The sequence below is a fragment of the Cajanus cajan genome, chromosome 3 (assembly GCF_000230855.2).
Source record: "Cajanus cajan strain Asha chromosome 3, NIPB_CcT2T_4, whole genome shotgun sequence".
NCBI lineage: Eukaryota > Viridiplantae > Streptophyta > Magnoliopsida > Fabales > Fabaceae > Cajanus > Cajanus cajan.
Genome location: NC_138519.1, coordinates 11,516,600 through 11,538,892, shown reverse-complemented (window position 1 = coordinate 11,538,892; position 22,293 = coordinate 11,516,600). Strand labels below are relative to the sequence as shown.

Below are 22,293 nucleotides of genomic sequence, written 5' to 3'. Positions count from 1 at the left end.
AGACAATCTAGAGACAAAAAGAAGAAAAATTAAAAGAAGAAGAAGAAAGACTTGATAAATAAGTAAGGTCAGAGATTCAAATCTTGCCTTGTGTATGTAGCCGCGTTAAATCTTGGGGCCAGCTATCCTACCCTTTGAGGTGCCTCCAACGTAGCGAGGAGATTAGTCACTGTTATCGGTGATAGATACTCCAAGGACGAAAAAAAAAATTATTGTCCACTTTATATATAATAGCAATAATGAAAAAAATCATTACTTAGCTCTGTGAAAGATAAAGGAAATAATAATTTGTTATATAATTCTAGTAGTTTTTATATTTTTGACAGTTTCTTTAGTAGTTATAGTGTTAAAATAGGTAAAGAAAATGTGTACAGAAAATGAGATATCTTTTTTATAATTAGTATAAATTTTTATGATAGTTTTAGTTGATTTTATATTCATGACAATTTCTTTAACAATTATGAGCTTAAAATAGGTAAAGAAAATGTGGACACCAAATGAGATACACTCTTTTATAATTAATATGAATACTCTTTTTTATCCTTTAAATATTTATTTATTTTCCTTTTTATCATTTTTATATAATGTATAATTTTATTTTATTTTCTCATCTTCCACTTATAAATAATAGGATTTTGTTTTATTTTGTTATTTTTTTAAAACGAATATATATTTTAAAGTTTATTTTAAGCAACCATTAAACTATTTACAATATGAGGGAAAAAAAAATACATTGTTAATGTAAAGTAAACTATTTACAAGAAAAAAATATACATTGTTAATGTAAAATTTTTTCTTTTGCATTATAAATTAATCACAAATTAACATGTATGAAGTTTATTGACTCTAATAATAACTATCTTAAAAATTATTAAAAATAATTTTTAATTTACTGACAATGTAAAATTTTTTTTTTTCTTGACAACTCATATTCATTAAACCCTTTCAATATTTATTTTATTATTTCAGTACTAAACTTCAAGATACTAATAATGATATATAATAAGTTTATTATATTTTTTTATTTTTATATTAAACTATATATTTTCACCATTACACTATTTATATTTATTTAATTTATTATTTTTAACATTATGCTTCAAGATATTCTATCTATTACACCAATCTATATGTATCATAAAGTAGATATCATAATATGTAACCATTTCTTGTTTTCACTTTTAACTAGATTATTATATCTCTTAAATGTTAAAAAAGATAATTTATCATCCTCTTTTGAATAATCATCCACAACTATTTAATATTCTATTTATGTAACTATTAGAATTACGAGATGTCTCAATTCTTTTAATTAAAATAATGAAAGAATGATTTTTACTTAATTGGATGTTTTATTTCATTTTAAAACTTGTTTGAAAATATTTTAAGACTCAATATAAGACTAGTAGAATACACAATATAAAAAAAAATATTAATGAAATTAATAAATATTTTGTACTAATAATATGATTATAAAAAATATATTATCTAAAAAAGTTATAATAATTAAAACTAAAAATATAATTAAAATAATTAATCTATAATAAAAATTGCACTAATTTAAAATTAATTAAAAACTTAAATTTTAAATACCCAATATATATTTTTATCAATAAAATAAATTAATATTCATATAAAATATTATATATACATATTCATTTCTATTGTTTTGTATTTTTAAGCTATTTCAACATATATTTTACCAAACTCTTATAACTCAATATCACATTTCAGTAGAGATGACAAATATACCCGTACCCGCGGGTAATACCCGAACCCGTCCCGACTTTGACAGGGAATACCCGGTTTGACCGGGTACGGGGACGGGTACGGGTAAAACCCGATATATTAAATCGGGTACGGGTACGAGTTCGGGTATGTACTTACTCGTCCTGTACCCGTACCCGTCCCCGTTTCCATTTTTAATTTAATACACTTTCAATTTAATTATATTAAAGAATTTTAATATTTTTTTATGTGTGATTATTTATTATAATATAAGATAGAAAAATAACCTAATTATAATTATAATATAATAAAAAAATAATTTAAAAATATTATTTTTTTTACGAAAAATAAAAAATAAAAAAATTGACGGGTACGGATACAGGTATACCCGATACCCGACGGGGACGGGGATGTGGATAAAAATTCCATACCCGACGGGTACGGGTATGGGAATGGGGATGGGTTTGACTCGCAGGGACGGGGACGGGTATTATGAAACCCGTACCCGACCTGCCCGTTGCCATCCCTACATTTCAGCCTTCGTGAAGATAATGGGTGTGCTGATTAGTTGACTTAGTTTGTTGTTAGGAATCAACTTTGGTTATCATCTTTGACTCTTGGCTTCCTCCTCTGCGTCAAACTTTGTTCGCTGATATAGCTAGAGTTTTATTTCCTCGTTCTTAGTTTGTTTTAATTTTCAGAGAGATGAAAAATAAAATCTTATAGTTCAATAAACTAACTTAACAGCTTTCAATTACCAACGATCAATATTTAACTGCCAATTAACTTTTCAGCTTTCAGCCAGTTTTTTTTTTTCATCAACTTTTACAAAATTGTAACAACTCTTTTAAAAAAAAAAAAAAAAAAAAACAGAAGAAAAAAAAGTGTAACACCTTTTGCTCACCTGTATTTGCTGACTAGATGTATATGATTGTTTGAGAAGATAATCTTTTATGCTTTTGGAAAATGACGATGTTCTATGAATACATGGATTTTGACAAATAACTCTGCGACATGTTCTAATGGCGTTGAAACTGAAAACTGCCGTGTCCAAATTTCGAATGACAAGGTTCTGTGCAAGCTTTTTACCTATTTCGTGATTGGTATTAAACAAGTGAGATCTTATAAAAATAAATATCGGTTAAAGAATTAATAAATATTTTTTTTATTAAAAATTACGATGAAGTACATTAACAAACTTTATCCAATATACTACTAGTTCGCATTTTCCTAAAATTTAAAAAGGATAAATATAAATACAAAACTTGCATTGTCATGTACGTGGCAGGTCATCTCGCTAAATTATTGGAGTTCCTTTTTAAATGCTATGAAAAAGAAGTTGCAGTGATTGAAGGAACAGCAAAGCAAATTAAAAATGACTGAATAAGTGAATGAGAATGAAAGTGTGACTACCTCCACAACGCTTGCAAATTGCAATGAATGAAATAGGTGGGGAAAAAATATTCGTGTTCACTATTCACGTGTAACAAAGTGGTTGCTGCAAGCTCATAATTTTATATGAATAGCTTGTTGGTCCTCTCGCTCGTGGTAAATCACACTCTACCTTGATTGGTATTCTAGTTAATAATTTTTCTAATTTCTGCTATACCTCTTTTTGGTTTCACTGTACAATATAACTCCAACAACAGTGAGTGCATAGCCAAGCATTCCTATCATTGAAATGGGGTTTTTGAATATCAAAATTGAGACCACCACAGCCACTGCCCCCTTTGCATTTCCTAAAACCTGGAAAGATTTAGCCATTCAGATTCACATTGTATCAAATATATCTAGTGGTTCATTTCCAAATACCAAGAAAAATGGAAGTTAAATTAGTGGTTCATTCAACTACCAAGAGAATATCTACTATTCCCTGGATGGTAGAATCATTATGTCATTCAATGGATCATCTTAAAGAAGAATGTTCAACAAGTGTTGTTAGCTTCATTTAATTTTGCTCCGCTTAGAAATTAGTATGTGAAATGAAGAAAATTTGTTAAAATGAGTCCTTATTCTGTCAAGTTATTTCCATATGGTATGCCTTATCAAACAAGAATTGGTTCTATGGTATTAGGACATACCTGAAGGGTAAGTGCACTTGTATGTTTGGTCACCAAAAAATTAGTCAGGTTCACAAAATATGCAAGAGAAGAACTGAGAAGCAGATACCAAAAAATTCTGATATCCTTTCTTGCAAGATCTGTTGTGATTCGAATCACGTTTCCCTCCATCAACAATGTTGCAGGAAGTAAGACCATCATAGCTATAGGTGCCATATAAAGCAGCAGGTTCATAGAATTCAACTTTTCCCTGAACAACATCGAAGTTATTTTATGCTGGTTTATAAGTGAAGTAGAGTACGGTAGCACTTAGTGCCATTCAGAAACTATAATTCTTTATTTCAATCATGTTGCTACAACAAGGACAAAGCAGTCAGATTCATTACCCCTCTGAAGACAACAAAATATCTTGAAGCACTGATTTAAATGCTCTGGCAGCAGTCGATGAAACACAGATTACAAATCCAAACAGATGAAAACTTGGCTCACCCTGCAGGATAAGTGCCACATTGAGGTTGGGACAAAACAAATTGATTCTTGGAGAGATTAAAACAAGTAATGATAGGATGGTTTTTAGAATATTAGAATAGTTAAGATTAAAAACTGAAAAGAAAATAGGTGGCTTAAAGAAATTGACGTAGGAAAGACGGATAAAGGACTGTCACTCATAAATTAAACCATGTTGTTCCTATACAAAAAATGAGTTGAAGGTATTATTAAGCTTGCATTCCCTTGAATTTTCAAGAAATTGCAACTAGAATTTTCACCCTTCTGTGCCAGGTGCCCCTTCGTTTTATAGTTTAATACTAACTCCCTTCTTATATATATAAATATATAATTCATCAATACCAATAAAATTAGTTAAAATAGTTAGTTGTAATTAATAATACATAATTTGAAATTTTATTCCAAAAACACTCATAGAATTAAATAGTATTGGCGGTAATTATATTTAATTACATTACTCAAAAGTTAAAGAATAATGTTTTCAATCAATGAATATGACTTATAGTATTTGTTGTCCACTAAATGAATACACTTTTATAAAAAAAAATGAGTAGATGACTCGTAAATAGACTCATAATAAATTAAGAACATAAAAGGTAATCTCCGATTAATGGTGCTGATTTTAATCTGGTAAATGTTAAAATAATGTGTTCAAATTAATTTCAAACATAAACTTTACGTTGGTATGTGTGCACAGGGTGGAAATTTTTTGATTGCAAGACAAACAGGGCCTAACATCTTTCCTGATCCCAAACACAGTTTAATTTTAAGCCAATCTCCTTTACCCAACATTACCAGCAATGTGTTTGATATCTTAACTTTCCCTCCCACTTTCTATATCCGTGTCTGATGCCTTGGACTATCTCTATATGACCCCCAGGGAATGTTCAGAAGTTTCTCATTTTGATCACAGTGGTTATGCACATAAATTCATAGACAAAATAATTGAAATAAGGAGTGATAAGGGTGGTCCAAGTGGTTTGGAGAGAGGGATATAGGGTTGAGTGACTAAGAGGGTGTGGGTTCAAATCTTCCCACTAACAATTAACATTTGCCGTTCAAAAAAAAAAAAGAAAATTGAAATAAGCTCGGTTCTGACAAAGCCATCAATTTACTGAAAGTATCTAAACTTATCAACAAAATAAATGGCAAGAATGAAGTTCACATCATAACGTACATGTACTGACAATTCAAATGCTACCAGCAAATTTTTAATAGTTTTTGGAAGTTTGGCACAAATTGTAGAAAAAAAAAATAGAGGATAAGAATTCATTTTCCATTTGCTCGTATGCGTAAAGCAAAGTGAAAAATGTGTCACTTTTCCAAAAGAATTTTGAGAGATGGGACCAACTTAAATCTCCTCATTCCCTTGTCTTCTAGTAATTTTATCCAAGCATAGGCATGTTCAACTCAAGAGACTGAAGCCTTTCCTAATAGGCAATCACGCCCTTTGTCTATAACAACTATCAAATTTCCAAAAGCATTTTTTTCTTCAAAATAACAAAATTCTCTATCTAAGTATTTATTGCATCTGCATACTCAAATTCAAACTCAAAACCACTAATTAACATGCAGTATCCCATACTAGTTGGTCCACGCAGTTAATTAACAACGAGGCAACATTCTTTACTACAAAATTGATACAACATTTGTTGACTTCCAAATCCAACACTAAAGAACCAAACAGAAGCTAAGAAAAAGAAATATATAATTTAGGCATATATATTAACAAGTCATTGATTCAAATAGTGTCTACGATCAATCTTGTTAAGTGGATAGAAAAATTGTGATTAGAAAGAGAGATTATAATAAAAGTAGCTAGCCAAATTTTCAAAGGATATCATTCATGGGTGATATTTGGTACCAATAAAATAAAATGATTATTAAAAAAAAAAAAAAAAAAAAAAACAAGTGTAGAAAACTTCACTTGATTCCATTCCAATTTAAAGCGATGCAACACACCCCAAAATTTGATCATCTAAAACGATTGAAGATGGAAGCTATTTACTTACCCCACTGGCAATTATGACACCCGTAACAACAGGCAAAAGCGTGGCGTAAGTGAGCCAGGCCTCCCTCTTGGCGGTGACGGCGTAAGCGAAAAGGGCGGTGAAGAAGGGGGTGGTGGCGCCGATGGCCTGGTTAAAGGAGACAGGAATGTACCTAAGCGAGACGTTCCCGCAGACGACGGAGAAGCAGAAAACGACGCTGAGCGCGACGACCTTGGCGAACTGGTTCCTGGAGCGCAGGGTCTGGAGAGGAACGACGCCGGTGACGGAGATGACGTAGCTGAAAACGGAGCAGAGCATCATGTGACACGTGGTGAGGAAGACGGGGAAGCTGAAGCCGTAGTTGGAGAGCAAGTACTTGTTGAGAAGGAGGACGCCGATGTTGGAAGTGTACCACGCAATCACCACGCCGATCGTTGACCACGGGATACTGTGCTTCGTCGTCATCGGTGGTGGTGGTTCAGTGGAAATTGCGTTTTGGTTTTTGAAGGAGAGAGAGTGTAACGTGTTGGTAAGAAGGAGGAGAGAGGTGATTGTTGGAAGGTGCAGAATGCATGCAGAAAATGGGATGATTCATAGAGAGGGGGGATTTGGTGGGTCCGCTCTCGTTTTCTGAGCTTGGGAATTGACACTGGACTTGCCATTTGGTGTGGCTAAGCGTTTTCCCAAGGTTTAAGGGGGCTGTTACGTTATCAAAGATCGGTCTCATCAAACTTTTTTAAACAATAAAACAGATGCCATGTCTTGTATTACATTCTATTATAGTAATTTCATTTTTCAAATTTGAAAAGCTTCTCTTAATAGTTTCTATTTCATTTTTTTTTTTTGTCAAAGATAGTTTTCGATTTTTTTTAGATTTATTATGGTTTTAGTTCTTATTAATTAGTTTTGATTTTTGTTTCGATAAATATTTTTTTTTATTTCTCCAAAATTTTGAATGATTGATTTTAATTCATGTTATTGTGGAATCATTATTAAATGTTTATTTATTTATTAAGAGGTTGAGTAGTGATTTCATGTGTTTCCCATAATTGTTATTAGTTATATTATGTTAGTACATGACACTTCTAAATTTTTTATAGGTTCTTAAAATAAATATTATTTATCTATCATAAAATCATCATTTGAGATAAAATAGTGATTTTAGATTTTACAAGACGAAAATCAAAGAAACATTATAACATTTTAGTGTTGATTATTGTTCTTGATTTATGTGTTGTTGTGTTAGTAATTTGTTATGTATTGAGAAACTTTGGAATTAAGTGATTCCTCTAGAATTTTGTGTTACTTGAGAGTTTCTCTAGACAAAGGTCTAGTTGACCTAGAGGGGTAAGTATTTAAAGTTTTTATTTAAAATTTAGTTTTATAAGTTCAAGTCTTCAAAAGTCTATAGAGAGGAATTAGAGAGAGAAGCTTTGAAACCATTAATTTTTGTATCTAACCCTTCTCCTTGAGGGTGATCTTCCCCTAAGCTTAATTCTTGTTGTCACGTTGATGATTTAGGTCACTAGAGACTTGAATCCCATTTTTGTTTTTGTCAGAGTTGCTTCCCTCCTTTCCCCTTTCCTCGTCTTCGAATTGATCAAGAGGCAAGGGAAGCTAGAGATTCTTGAAATTGTGTGAAGTTGTTGCATTAATGTGGTTGGCTTTGATATGATTATCTATTGAGATGTATGAGTTTAAGTGGGATGACCCAAGTTTAGGATTTTGAGTTTTGAAGCATGTTAAAATGAAAATGGTGATTTGATTTCTAGTCGTTGCATGTTGATTTTGAGTGCATTTTGTTAAGTTAGACGAAGACGAAAGTAATTTTCAATATGGTTTTGAATGAGACAAATATAATACATGTTGTTATTTCTAACAAGTGTGCTAGTATTTCAGAAAAATATAAGTACAGGCAATATGAATTCCCTATACCAGAACCAAGATAAAGGCTAAGCGCTTCAAACTTCAGAAGGAAATTGATCGAGTATCAAAACCAAGCATAATTCCCAATCGGACGAAAAGCCAGTTAAAGAACAAGGCTTCAAGCATCAAACAAGTATGAGTCAACAATAGTAATCAGACGAAGGATAGCACAGACTGGCAAATTGTCCACATATAAGTTGCCTAAAATAAAAGAAAAAGATCAATGTGTTAAGAACATACAGGCAGACGAAGTTCGAAACCTGAGTCACACATGAACTATCAGAAGTAGACGAAGACCTCATGGAAGGTTTCGAAGGAACAAGATTCGAGGAACGAATCAAACATTGTCTATACCCATAAAAGGACTTACGACGCTATCAAATGACGAAAAGAAGAAGAAAGAAGAAAAGTAAGCACAAAAACATCAAATCATGAATGTGTCAGAAAAAGGACACCTACTTTTCTGATAAAGATAACATCTCTGCAGCTAATTCCTAGGTTCATGAGAAAGTCAGAAACTACAGATTTAGAAATCACGAAATGTCTATGAACTGGAAGCAACATTTAATGCAAAGATTCTAAGCATTAAATGAGAAGATCAAACGAGTCATGAATGACTATATCTGTTTTAACATGCATATGCAACGGGAAAATCTTATAAGCCTATAAATATGCAATAACCTCAAACCGAAAAAGGTTGGCGAGATGCAACAGGATGACTAGAGGCATTGCCCCGGGCTCTCAACAAAAGCATGAATGTAATATCTAGCCTAAGAGATCGAGAGATTAGAGATGAGTGTTCATAGTCAAATGTACAATGTAATATTGTAGTTTATCTCTGAAAAACTATGGTAGAATACCTTGGTGAGTGTAATATAGAAATATATCCTCTCTGTGAGAGTAACCCATGCACTCAAACCAAAAATGTTATTCATCTATAAAGTTTGAAGAGGTTAGGGAAAGAATACTTGTAAAGCTCAGAGGGGCTTGTCAAAAAATACTCACTACTAGCCAGAAGTGGCCGAGAAGAGAATACTAGCGTTGGTGAGTGAAGCCAACGGGCCAGGAGGTGGTCGATAATACTCACTAGGAGTCAGAAGTGGCTGAAGAAAGAATACTAGCACTAGTGAGTGAAGCTGGCGGGCTAGGAGTAGTCGAGAATACTTGAGAATCAGAAGTGGTTTAAGAATACTAGTGTTGGTGAGTGAAGCCAACGGGCCAGGAGTGATCGAGAATACTTGGAGAACCATAAGTGATTTAAGAATACTAGCGTTGGTGAGTGAAGCCAATGGGTCATGAGTGGTTGAGAATACTTAGAGAACCAGAAGTGGTTTAAGAATACTAGTCAAGGAGTGGATGATAATACTCAATGCTAGCCTCTAAAAAGGTTGATAAGAAAATACTAGCGTTGATGAGTGAAGTCAACGGGCCAGAAGTGGTCGATAATACTTGTGTACTTAATTGCATACTTAGTGAAACTCTTCTATTGAAGGAGATTGGACGTAGTTCAGGTTGAGTGAACCAGTATAAAAATGTTTGCACTACTGATTTACATTTCAGGCATAAATTTTACTTAACTGCCAAATCAGTTTATAAAATTTTGTCCAGCATTTATTTTTCATTGAAACAAATTTTCAGATGCAGACGCAAACTTTGTTTAGCTTATTCATTGAACTAGAAGTTTCTCCTACTGCTTGTTTTCAAAGTACAACTATCTTTAAATGGAAGATTCGAATATTTAACTTATTATTTTAAGAAACATCTTCCTAAAGCAATTGATAAAACTCTCAGACATAACTATCATTTGCTAAGCAGATTATGCAGACTCGTCAAACGTTCTAAAACATATTTTTTGGACGAACAAAGGTCTTCTTGCGAAAATAATTTTAAAATTCCTTCCTTTATACACACACATATTCAACCTCCCTTTTATGTATTTATTCGCTAACTTCACATTTATATGTTGTCGTGATGTATATAGTTGATTGTAGTGTTGTATGCTTGGAATTTTTTGAGTTTCAGGTCCTTTGAGGCAGATTCTTGTTCTAGAATGGTCTAGAACTCACATTATGTCGAGCGTGATTTCAATATAAGGCCTTTTGTCTTGTCATGTTGAATGCAAGATTAGTACGCATCAAGCATGAGGAAAGAGACTCATCTCGAATTGGAATGGTGTTATACGTGGTTTGAATGGCATTGAGCATAAAAGCACTAGAAGATCTCTAACTTGGTGACGTCAAGCCCTAGTGGAGTGGCTCTAAGCATGGCCAAGCTAGAACTCTCGGCTTAAACAATGGCAAGTGTTAGTATGGCAAGAAACCAAGTTGTTGTGTTATGGATTGATATCCAAGTTATTATTGATCTTGCAAGCCCAAAAAGATCACTCTATGTTGTTGGTTTGATAGAGTCAATCCATTTAAACTACTCACCTTGTGTTATAAAATATCTCCTAGTTGAAATGTGTGGCAACACATGTAGTTGTTATGTTGTATATATTTCATTGTTGTGATGAACAATCTAAGTTGTTGATGTAGTGATGTTCAAGTTAATACTATGTTGTAATAAACTAAGTTGTTCATGATGATATATGTTGGTTATGTTGTGATGTTATATGTTGATAGTGTTGAAAATGCAGTGAAGATGTGATAATATTTTAATGTTGTGGATACCTTGTGTTGTAAATATGTTATTTTTTTAAACTCTAGTTTACCCTTGTGCATTTTCATGTGGATAAATTGTGATGATTATACTTGATATAAGAATATAATATGAATAACATTTTGTGGGAGCTATTTTGGCGGTCACATTGAGATTGGCTATGTTAATATTTTGTGCTACTTTGGCATAGTTAGTTGATAGTATAAATTACTTAATCAACCATTTATATTGTATAGTTTACTTTTATTAAATTATTGTATTTATATTGCATATATTTATAAAGTCGTTTTACCTTGTATGCATACATATTTACGTATTTATATCTATACAAGTCTAAGTTTTTAATTATTTTTCTACTGCTTGTTATTATGTCGTTACATGTAAGGACCATAGTGGATTTTTACAAAAAATATTTTACACAAATTCAAAATTTTCTCATTTTATAAAAACCAAAATTAGTATTTACAAGTTTTTAAAAAATTAAAAATTTTAAAAATTAAAAGACCAAAATCAAAATTTCCTTATTTTGCAAAAAATAAAATCACATTTAAACTTTTGTATATGTAATTAAAAGTTTCTCCCACTAAATTAGTTTATTTTAAGAAAAATTACATCTTCAATTGTAACTCTATCCTCGAGATAGGATCTAATCCATAAATTCTCTCTATTTGATTTTGATTAGTTCCTTAATGAAACAATAAATTCTCTATATTTTTTAGACAGTAAATTCTCTAATCTCTGTATTTGATCCTAATTAATATATATACACACACACATATATATATATATATATATATATATCTATATATATATATATATATATCTATATATATATATATATAGAGAGAGAGAGAGAGAGAGAGAAAGAGAGAGAGGGATTTATTATTCTAGGAATAAGTCTACCTAAATTTATTCTATTTAATAACACATGTTTTACATTCAAATTTTAATCTAACTGTTTAATTAAAAGTTCTAATGTATAGATCAAATTTGTAAATTTTTAAAAAGTTTAAAAATTATTTGATACTTTGTTTCATTAATTTAAATTAATGGATAATTATAAAATTATTTTATATATTAATTTGAATTAATGAAACAAAGTATCAAATGATTTTTAATTTTTTTTTTTAAATTTACATATTTGATCTATACATTAAGAACTTTAAATTCAATGGTTGAATTATTAAAATATAATATAGAATACGAGTTATTGAATGAAATAACTTTAGGTTGATTTACTCATACTATAAATAGATCCTTTATTATATATATATATATATATATATATATATATATTGAACTAATTATTATATTTATAAAAATACTTTTATATGAAGACACATTCATTAATTTAATAAGAAAATAAATTAAAGAGCAATATTAAAAGTATATAAAATATTAATAAATCTAATAATATGAATAAAGTTTATTAAATTTATTAGCTCTTATGAAATTTTTGAAAAAAAAATATAAATATAATATTTAAATATATTGCTCATATTTTTTTATATAAAGTGATTGATGATTAGTCACTACTTAATTTATTTAAATTGGAACTATTTACATTAAGATTTTTTAAGTTAACTTTTGTTTTTTTGGAATATTTTCTGTTTTCTAATTATATCCGGATGTAATTTAAATGTAAGGACTATTTATTTATTTAGTGATTATTAAATATGTTAAACAAGTTTGAAAAATTAGATGTGAACTTTTAAAAAATATTTAAATTAAGATAATTAAATAATAACATGAAATTATATGAATAATATACCTTAAATAATTACAAATTAATTTTGATAAACTTTGTAAATACCCTAGTGGTTTTGTTTCCAAATGGAATTGTTATTTAATTTTCAGAATAATAATTATTTAATAATTTTCTCAATTAATGAATTTTAGTATATTTTGAATAATTTAAAAGAAAATATCCTAATCTATCTTTGATACATGCCAAATATATTTTTTTAATCATGACAATGATATGAAATATCTACCTTTGAAAGTAATAAGTAATTTCTGTTGAAGACCGTAAGTACACATATTCCTATCCCAACAGAATCAATTGAGTAAATTACACTTGCACCTTTTGTATTTTTTAAGATTGCATCTAATATCATCTCATTATTTAGATCTACAATAATATTTCTTAAAAGTTGAATAAATGTTAGACTGATCTGCTCTAACCCTTAAGATGCGTGTCATGTGACATACACATAATTTTTAATAAATTCTTGAGTAATGTTAACTCTTTCATTCAACTTTGCACATTCTTTGTCCTCTTTTGATCCAATTTTTTGTGCATATATAGCTAACTTGAAAATCATCTAACAATATCCTGATACACCTCATTTTTGTGTAGGTATTGAGTAAAAGAGGTTGGTGTTGATGATACTTGGGATTGAGACTTGCTAAAGTTGAATTTGAAGAGTTAAGGAGCTGGAAATGCCATTTACGCGGGCGTGGAAAACTTGTGTCGGGCTTGGTTCAAGACAGAGAACACTAGTCTCTAGAACACGTTAGCGCCTGATGTGAAACTAACACTACAAAAAAATGTGTAGAAAATGACAGTTTTAAAGTGGCTGTTTAATAACTTATATTATGGCATTTTTAGCAGCGTCGTAATATGCATGTAAATTGTGGCATTTAAAACTGCCATTTTTCAAGCTGCTTATAATTCTTTTAAAAAGTGACACTTTTAACTGCCATTTTTTAAATTACCTTTTATTTATAATTTCGTAATATTAATTTATACATTTTTTTTACCTCCGACTTGTTTATTTTGGTTCCCCCTTTCACTTTGTAACCCTAAAACATTTTCACTTCAGAAAATTTCCCCTCTTAAGTTTCTTTTTCACCATTTCACCGTTCTCCCTTTGCATTCACCACCATATATAGGGTCTCAAGCTTTATTACCTTGCTCTCACGTAACACACCTGAGTACATGTAAGTTTTCAATTAACATTCATTATTTGCTCTCTCTTTTTAATTTTTGAATCGAAAAAAAAAGGTTCTTTGATATGTGCTTATGCTCGTTACTAGCATATATGCCTTGGGCTATTTGCGTAGCCACTGATGAACACCCGCCGGAAATTTGTGGTCGTGCAGCTAGTGCTTGAGTAGCCAGTGATGCCACCCACTGGCGTGCGACCAAAGAGTGTTCGTAAAAAATTAATGAGTTATATTAATAGTTTGTTTTGTTAAACATTTAATTAATTTTAGAAAAATCTGAAGGAAAAAAAAATAATTTTAGAAAAACGAAACATATAGAAGCACAAGTTTTCTATTGAGATTGATTTTGCTTTTGGGTTAAAGAAATTAGCGTGGCTTTAGGCATAAGGGGACAAAGAGGATATATGTTAACATTAGAAACAGAGGCGCGTGTTAAAGCCTTTGCCAACAAGTCTTTGTAAAAATAAATAGAATAATTTGTATGCATTTTTAAACTCATGCTTCATGAGACTTTATTAAATAATTTTTTTCCTGGATGGATGAAGAGGTTCAAGGAATAATTTATTTATGAGAAATTAATATGGTATTTGAATGCTAGAATGTAAGCCAGCCGAATTCATAAACAAGGGCTTATTCTGAATCAATTTTTTGAACATGCATAGTTGTTGTAGAGACTTAAAATGTTTGGTATTGAAGATGGCTTATGTGGATTTGTTCATAACTTGCCTAATGGATTGCATATTGTGGTGGATTTTGATGAAAGATTTCAGCCTGTTAGAGAGGCATCTGGTTTACTTGCTGGAGTTTGCGGACAATTAGCAACAAATCATCTTTTATTTCCTATAAGTTTTGAAAGTTGGTCAGATATGCCAGATGCTTACAAGGACAATGTGTGGGTTACTGCCCTCAAGGTATTGTAATCTAAATTACATGCTTTATATTTTTAATACTATAGTGAACTAACATTGTGTTATTTGAAGTCTCGATTTTGTTTCAAGGTAAATGAAGAAATGGCAAAAAGAGATGTTATGTTTAAAATTGCTAAACAATGGAGGGAGCATAGAATTAAGCTTTGGAATGAATTTTATGACCCACTTTTAAGTAGAAATGACCTTATCAAAAATGTGCCAGAGGGTCTTAGCATGGACCAATGGGCTTCATTTGTTGACTATTGCCTAAAACCTTCTACAATGGTAAACATTTTATACATATCAATATATTTACATGTAGCTTGTAATTAAATATTAGTAACTGCCTCTACTTTCACTTGTAGGAGCTTTGTAATAGAAATCGAGAGATTACAAAATAATAAACTATTCCTCACACTGGTGGTGCCATGGCTTTGTCAAGAAGAAGGGATAATTTGGTAGTTTGACATTGACCTTTCTCGTTTCATTGTTTACATGAAGTATGATTTTATATTGATTTTTTTACTTATATTATCTTCATAAATTTCTTAGAAAATTGAGACGGGTAAAACTGTTGGTCGAGGGGAAATGTGAAAAATCACTCATGTCGCCACCCGCCGAAACGGACGTTGGCATTCGCGACGATGGTTAGACTCTTTTTAGTTTTGAAAGATGATGGATTGTTAGAATGACTCATTCTCAAACTGAGACCTCATCGAACTAACAATTTTATTAAATGATTCTTACCCATCCATGTTAATCCCAAGCGGGACCCTCCATGGATTGATGGTTTTCGCAAAAAGGGGTTCTTGGAGTCGCCACCAATGTTTTACTCAAAACATTGGAAAAAGATATAAGGCAATTGATTTTCATAAATCAACTTCGGCCATTACAACCAGAGTTGGGTAAGGGAGTCGGTTACGTGTGGGGAAGGTGTTAGCACCCCACAACGCCCCTTTCGGGTTCCCTATGACGGATTATTTCATAAATAAAAGCGTAAAATTACTAAATTACCCCTATTTATTTAGAACAATTATAAGTAAAATGTCTACATGGTGGAAACTTTAAACGTGGGATGCAATAATCAAAGAAAGCGATAAATGAAAGCAATAAAAGGGATTTAGAAAGAAACCTCCGAAGCGGGCTTTTATATTCAGAAGAAGAATTAGGAGGCTTTTTGGCGCTCCTTCCCACTACACGCTCCCTCACTCCTTTCCCTAAGAACAAATCTTTACTATGGAAATCAAAGAGATTTCCCTTCGACTCGTTCGAATCTCAAGCTAATTGCTCGTGACTCAAGAACTTCGTCGGATCAACTCTTGGAGAGATTTCTAGGGCAGAGAATAGCTCAAAAACCCAAGAATACTCAGCCAGAGGGGGGAGGAATGATCCAAATGTGTGGGAGAACGTGCCAAATGCGTTCTATATATAGGATGGAGGCGCAGTACGGCCTGGGGGGTCAATACGGCCCGTACTGAAAGACAGCTTATCAATCTCCTCCTCCGATTCTTTATTTTCCTCGGTTTTCTATTTTTCTTTTTCTTTTCCTTTATTCTTGGGAGCTTTATTATGAAGATCTTCGGGAGTGTAGATCCTGCCACTCCTAGTCATGCCCCCAAGTCCAACGATGTTAGAGATATCGCTGTCGGCAGAAGAATGGATGTCGTATATCCATGGCACAGCCTTATTCGATTCGTAGGGAAAAGGTCTTGGAGCCGTTATCTTCAACGGTGTCGGACCTTCCCCTTTATTTGTCTTGATTACCAACAACGGGGTTGATGTGCGTTCGCTTGGCGCGGTTGTTGGCTTACATTTAATAACAAATGGCGTGCGATCCATTCTGAACATACGCATCGATTAATTCTTTCTTTTTATTAATGTTATTAATAAATTACTTGGAGAGATGTATGGAAATGAATGACTATGAAATGCAAAGGCAATTGAAAGATTTCATAGATCTCAAAAATTTGATTTATTAATCAAAGAAAGTGTACAACTTATTATACAATGCTTCGAAGCAAATTTTTACAAAATGAGAAAAGCCGATAGAAACCCACAGGCGGGTTCATGTTTCTTCTCCATTCAACTTCGGCTTCCTCTACATGACGGGCCATTGCTTCGACTTGCGTATGGACTGCCTGGCTCATGTTATCACAAATCTTTTGAGCGTCCTTCGCCTTTTGAGTATGATAGTTGATCATGGCTTGCAGTTCATTAAGCTCGTCCTCGGCTCGATCCTTCTCCTCTCGGAGCTTAGCCATGTATGCTAATCCTTCCCTTTCCTTCTTGCGAAAGTCGGAAAGGCTTGCGGTTTGTTGTTGAGCAACTTCCCGCCATTGTTGCGCATCGGATCGAGTCAAGAGTAGATCCTTTTGCATGTCCTTGATCAACTGTGCCTGCCTTGCGTATTCGGCTTCAAGGCGTGCTATCTTTGCGTTGACATCTTGGAGTTGACTACTCGGTTCAACCTTTGGCATTTTGGATGCCCGAATAGCCTTCTCATTAAGATTAGCACACTCGTCCTTGAGCCGCTCTATTTCATGATCTTTTTTCTTGCATTGCCTTTTTAGACCGTCAATGGTGAAACTGGATTCTTCGTTTTTCTCCTCAAGAACTCTCATCTGAGCTCCCATGATTTCCAGCTTCTTGGTCAAGGCGTCGACTTGTTCTTGCAACAACCTCCTCGTAACTGTGGTTGCGCAAGAGGTGGATGGTTGAGACACCCCCCTCTCGCTCCTCCAAATCTCGTAGTCGGTGGAGACGAATACCCGAGGCTTTCCAAGCTCTTGATCTCCCTCGTAGATTGGTTTCTCCCACGCTCTAATGACAGCGTGCATGTCCCTTTGATGCTCGGAATCAAAGGAGAAACACAATCCTCCAAGCTCCTCTTTAGTAGGAATAATCTGAGTCCTCATAAGTTGCCTCATAGCCAATCTAGGTGAATAAGCTATGCAACCTCTGAGGCCCATCAACGGTATGCTTGGGTAACTGCCGCATCTCATCAATATGTTGCTCGGACGGAACCAAGGACAAACCCATGTGAAGTGCTCAATGCTCCACTGTTCCATCTCTTCCTTCCATTCGGAAGCATAACGGTGGCGTACGGGGATCTTCGAAAAGCTCCTCAACGGATCGAGCAAAGTCCCCATGTGACTAGAGACGTAGAAGTGTGTGATGCTCCACACATATAACAAGGAGGTGCAGCATCGGATAATCTTTCCTTGCTTCTGTTGAGATATGCTGACAGAAAGCAAGGTGTCGGCAAGAATGGCAGGCACGGGACTCTTCAAGTGTACGTCCCATGCGAAGAAAGCGTCCATAGCGGCATGGTCCACTGTGTTAGCGTGAAAGGGGAATAGGATTGTCCCAAACACGGCTAACGCCAGAGTCTTGTTGAAAGCTAACCAATCTCCCTCACCAGCTAAGGAAGAAAGGTGATCCTCAATCATAGCAAGCTTCCAACCTTTGATACTGCCGTTCCCTACTAAGACAGATGATCGTGATGGTAGTTTGACTTGAGTAGCGACCCTCTCCACGGCCACATAATTACCATGAAAAACGTAGACCCCTGCTGATTTGGGCCATCACAGCATGAGCTCGTACTCCTCGAGAGTAGGAACTAAGTCAAACTGGGGGAACTCGAAGCAATGCAGATCGAGACTCCAAAAATGGACCAATGCTCTCAAAAAGGCCGGATCCACACATATCTTCATTAAATCGAGGACTCGTCCATATGATTTTTCAAACTCAACACGAGCCTCACGTGGCATCAAAGAACAGAGGTGGTCCAACCTCTCGGCACGGTATAATAAGAAGTCCACTTTCTTCAATTGCCCTTGCACTCCCCTAGATCCCTCCATGATCTACAACAAGAATGCATGATATGAGATGATGGCGTTGAATATGCATGCATTGTGTTTATTCAACTAAGCATTATCATGTTTTCGGGATGTTCCTAAGATGATGCATGATATTGCTTGGTTTGGATAAATAACCCTTTTTCTTTTTTGAGTATTTTGTTTTTTTTTTGTATTTATATATATATATATATATATTTTTTTTTTTTTGGGTGAGAAAGGAAACTACCTACATGAATGTGATGAGGGTAGATGTTAACACCATGTAATGGAAGATTCTTATTCCTATTTATTCTTATTTTAAAAAAGGGGATGTTGTATGTTTAAAGAATGCAATGTATGCTCAAACAATGTCACATAAACAATGCACAAACAATTCACTCATCCACGAACAGTCACGAGCGAATCACGAGGTAGGGGTATCCTGCAGACAAGTGCATATTCAAGGAGGTTCTAACTGTTCTCACCGGTCTAAGGCCCCCAAGGTGCCCCCATTATAGGGACCCAATCCCTCTCGTCGTAAGTCGATGGAAAGTTCCAACGCACTGTCGGACTTGAGTTCATGGTTTTCACCTTGAGTGATGCTTTCCGACAACGGTCTATGGGCACCTATAGACCCATTCGACAACCGGCCGTACTAACATCCACTCCCTATGGCTTTCCACTCATGCCCTCGGGTATAGAGGGAACTGTTGTGTGCAAAGGTTCGTGTGCAGTTTTTATTTCAAACAATTGCGAAAATTAAACATTCAACAGTTATTAAAGCCAAATAGATAAAACATATTATAAAACAAGCAAAGGGGTAATGAAGTAATTTTAAACTATTATTTTAGGAATAATCCATCACTAAATGGGATTGACTCTCGAGGCTTCCCCAGTGGAGTCGCCATCTGTCGCCACCCGCCGAAACGGACGTTGGCATTCGCGACGATGGTTAGACTCTTTTTAGTTTTGAAAGATGATGGATTGTTAGAATGACTCATTCTCAAACTGAGATCTCATCGAACTAACAATTTTATTAAATGATTATTACCCATCCATGTTAATCCCAAGCGGGACCCTCCATGGATTGATGGTTTTCGCAAAAAGGGGTTCTTGGAGTCGCCACCAATGTTTTACTCAAAACATTGGAAAAATATATAAGGCAATTGATTTTCATAAATCAACTTCGGCCATTACAACCAGAGTTGGGTAAGGGAGTCGGTTACGTGTGGGGAAGGTGTTAGCACCCCACAACGCCCCTTTCGGGTTCCCTATGACGGATTATTTCATAAATAAAAGCGTAAAATTACTAAATTACCCCTATTTATTTAGAACAATTATAAGTAAAATGTCTACATGGTGGAAACTTTAAACGTGGGATGCAACAATCAAAGAAAGCGATAAATGAAAGCAATAAAAGGGATTTAGAAAGAAACCTCCGAAGCGGGCTTTTATATTCAGAAGAAGAATTAGGAGGCTTTTTGGCGCTCCTTCCCACTACACGCTCCCTCACTCCTTTCCCTAAGAACAAATCTTTACTATGGAAATCAAAGAGATTTCCCTTCGACTCGTTCGAATCTCAAGCTAATTGCTCGTGACTCAAGAACTTCGTCGGATCAACTCTTGGAGAGATTTCTAGGGCAGAGAATAGCTCAAAAACCCAAGAATACTCAGCCAGAGGGGGGAGGAATGATCCAAATATGTGGGAGAACGTGCCAAATGCGTTCTATATATAGGATGGAGGCGTAGTACGGCCTGGGGGGTCAATACGGCCCGTACTGAAGTTTTGAACTACAATACGGCCGTATTGAATTTGGTACGGCCGTATTGAAAGTTCAGAACTTTCAATATGGCCGTACTGAGTTCACTACGGCCGTATTGTAGTTCAAATAGCTCAGTACGGCCGTACTGAACTTCTAACAGGGTGTACTGGGCTTCAATCCTCACACATCCTTATTCTAAGTTACTCTAAGACTTCTAAACCTACAGATAAGCATCCTAAGGTCTTCCAGGGTCTTCCAGGAGTCCTTCCGGCTGACTTCCCTTCGGTCTTCGAGAGTCTTCGAGTCTTATTTCCGACCCGGACAATTTTAGGGGTCTACAACTCATAAGAGAAAAAATGGTATCTATGTTAATGAAGAGGCTATGGAAATAGGGGTAAATTTCTACTTTCATTTCTCATTATATGAATCAAAAATAATTTTTGTGCTTTATACCTCCTACCATTGTTAATATTTATAAAATTGATATTGTTTTTAAATTATTTCCATAGTAACATGAAATTTGGCATAAATTTTATGTTTGTTGCTATTTTGGATATTTTGTAACTTAATTACGTGTAGAACAACTATATATGTGCATATAAAATAAATATGCAAGTTGGTTAACTATAAAGAGATAAATCATAATTTTTAGAGAGCTATTTATTAGTTTGTTTGGGAATTCTATTTTATGCAAGAGTTTTTACGAAGTAGTAGGTCCTACTTTCTAGAGAGCTATTTAATAGTTTGCATGGGAATTCTATTTTGTGCGAAATTTTCTACAAAGTGGAAGATCCTAATTTCTAGAGAGTTATTTATTAGTTTGTTTGAGAATTTGGTTTGGTGGAGTTTGTAAATTTAGCTTCCAAATTCTGAATTGTTTGTGAATTGATCTATTTATTATCTTATAGATTGTTTGCGAATTCAACTTCTAAATTTCTATAGAGCTATTTATGGGCTATTGATTGGTTATCATTCTTACTATGGAAACTAATTTACATTTGTATGCATTTTTCTCCATTTAGTTTACACAATTTGTGCATTGTATTTTATACATATTACTAGTTCAAAACTTGTGTTATATTTTATAAATATCTCACTTTCATGTAGGAGAAAATTGATGAAATTCTAAGTCAAAATCCAGAAAATATATCTGAAAATTCTCCAAATGATGCAATTGGTGTTATATTTGGTAAAGAACATCCTGGACGTGTTCGAGGATTAGGATTGAGCGCTTGTCCTACAATTGCTTTTAAGAATTCCACCACAAGACTAAGTGGTATCACTGTTGGTTCATCTAGTGCAAGCACGTCAAACATGGAAGAAAAGTTTGTGAATATGGCAACTGAACTTGCTACTGTTAAATCTCAAGTGCAAACACTTCTTTCATACATTGCATTGAAGGAAGGAGGCAACATTCCTGAAGACATGGTTGCCTTATTTCGCGCTTCTATGCATCACGTATATCATCATATAAGTAGTTGCTTCTAGTATATTATCTTCTTTTATTGTGTTTTAGTGCTTGAAAATGATGGTTAATAAGTTAAGTAATTTACAAGGCCTTTATTATTAATTTAATAAATGTTTCTTATTTATTCTAGGTAGTAGATGTTGGAAGTGGAACTGGAACTGCATCACCTAGTAACATGAGAAGATCATCAGGAGGAAGTAATGTAGATTTAGAGAGTGGTCAAAATAACCCTAGTTAGGCATATGAATAGCTTCACTTATGGATTTTGGAGTTACTATATTTTGATTTCTTGTATTTGAAGTCTTTGGAGTACTTAAACTACTTAGATTTTGTAAGAGGATACTATGTTTGAAGTAATTCTACTATTTTGATTTCTTACCATTTTAAATTTTAAAGTAGAACATATATTTTAATTGCAAATTAAAGTAACATTTACTTTTACAAAAAAAAAATAATTATTAATTGAATTTGTTTAAACATTTTAATTGAGAAACTA

The 22,293-nt window shown here is 33.5% G+C and overlaps 2 protein-coding genes across 2 annotated transcripts; one reads left to right on the top strand and one right to left on the bottom strand.

Annotated features, from left to right (window-relative positions):
- Nucleotides 1-3,116: 3,116 nt before the first annotated feature.
- LOC109799662 (putative sugar phosphate/phosphate translocator At3g11320) lies at nt 3,117-6,938 on the bottom strand. The gene is made up of 4 exons (XM_020360266.3): nt 6,308-6,938; nt 4,175-4,278; nt 3,810-4,038; nt 3,117-3,474 (listed from the first exon to the last, which is right to left on the bottom strand). The coding sequence occupies exons 1-4, from the start codon at nt 6,749-6,751 to the stop codon at nt 3,322-3,324; spliced, it is 930 nt and encodes a 309-aa protein (XP_020215855.1). The 5' UTR covers nt 6,752-6,938; the 3' UTR covers nt 3,117-3,321.
- Nucleotides 6,939-14,499: 7,561 nt separating this feature from the next.
- Nucleotides 14,500-22,035, top strand: LOC145956048 (uncharacterized). Its single transcript, XM_083071604.1, has 4 exons — nt 14,500-14,730; nt 14,818-15,012; nt 21,437-21,787; nt 21,928-22,035. The coding sequence occupies exons 1-4, from the start codon at nt 14,500-14,502 to the stop codon at nt 22,033-22,035; spliced, it is 885 nt and encodes a 294-aa protein (XP_082927730.1).
- Nucleotides 22,036-22,293: the final 258 nt, after the last annotated feature.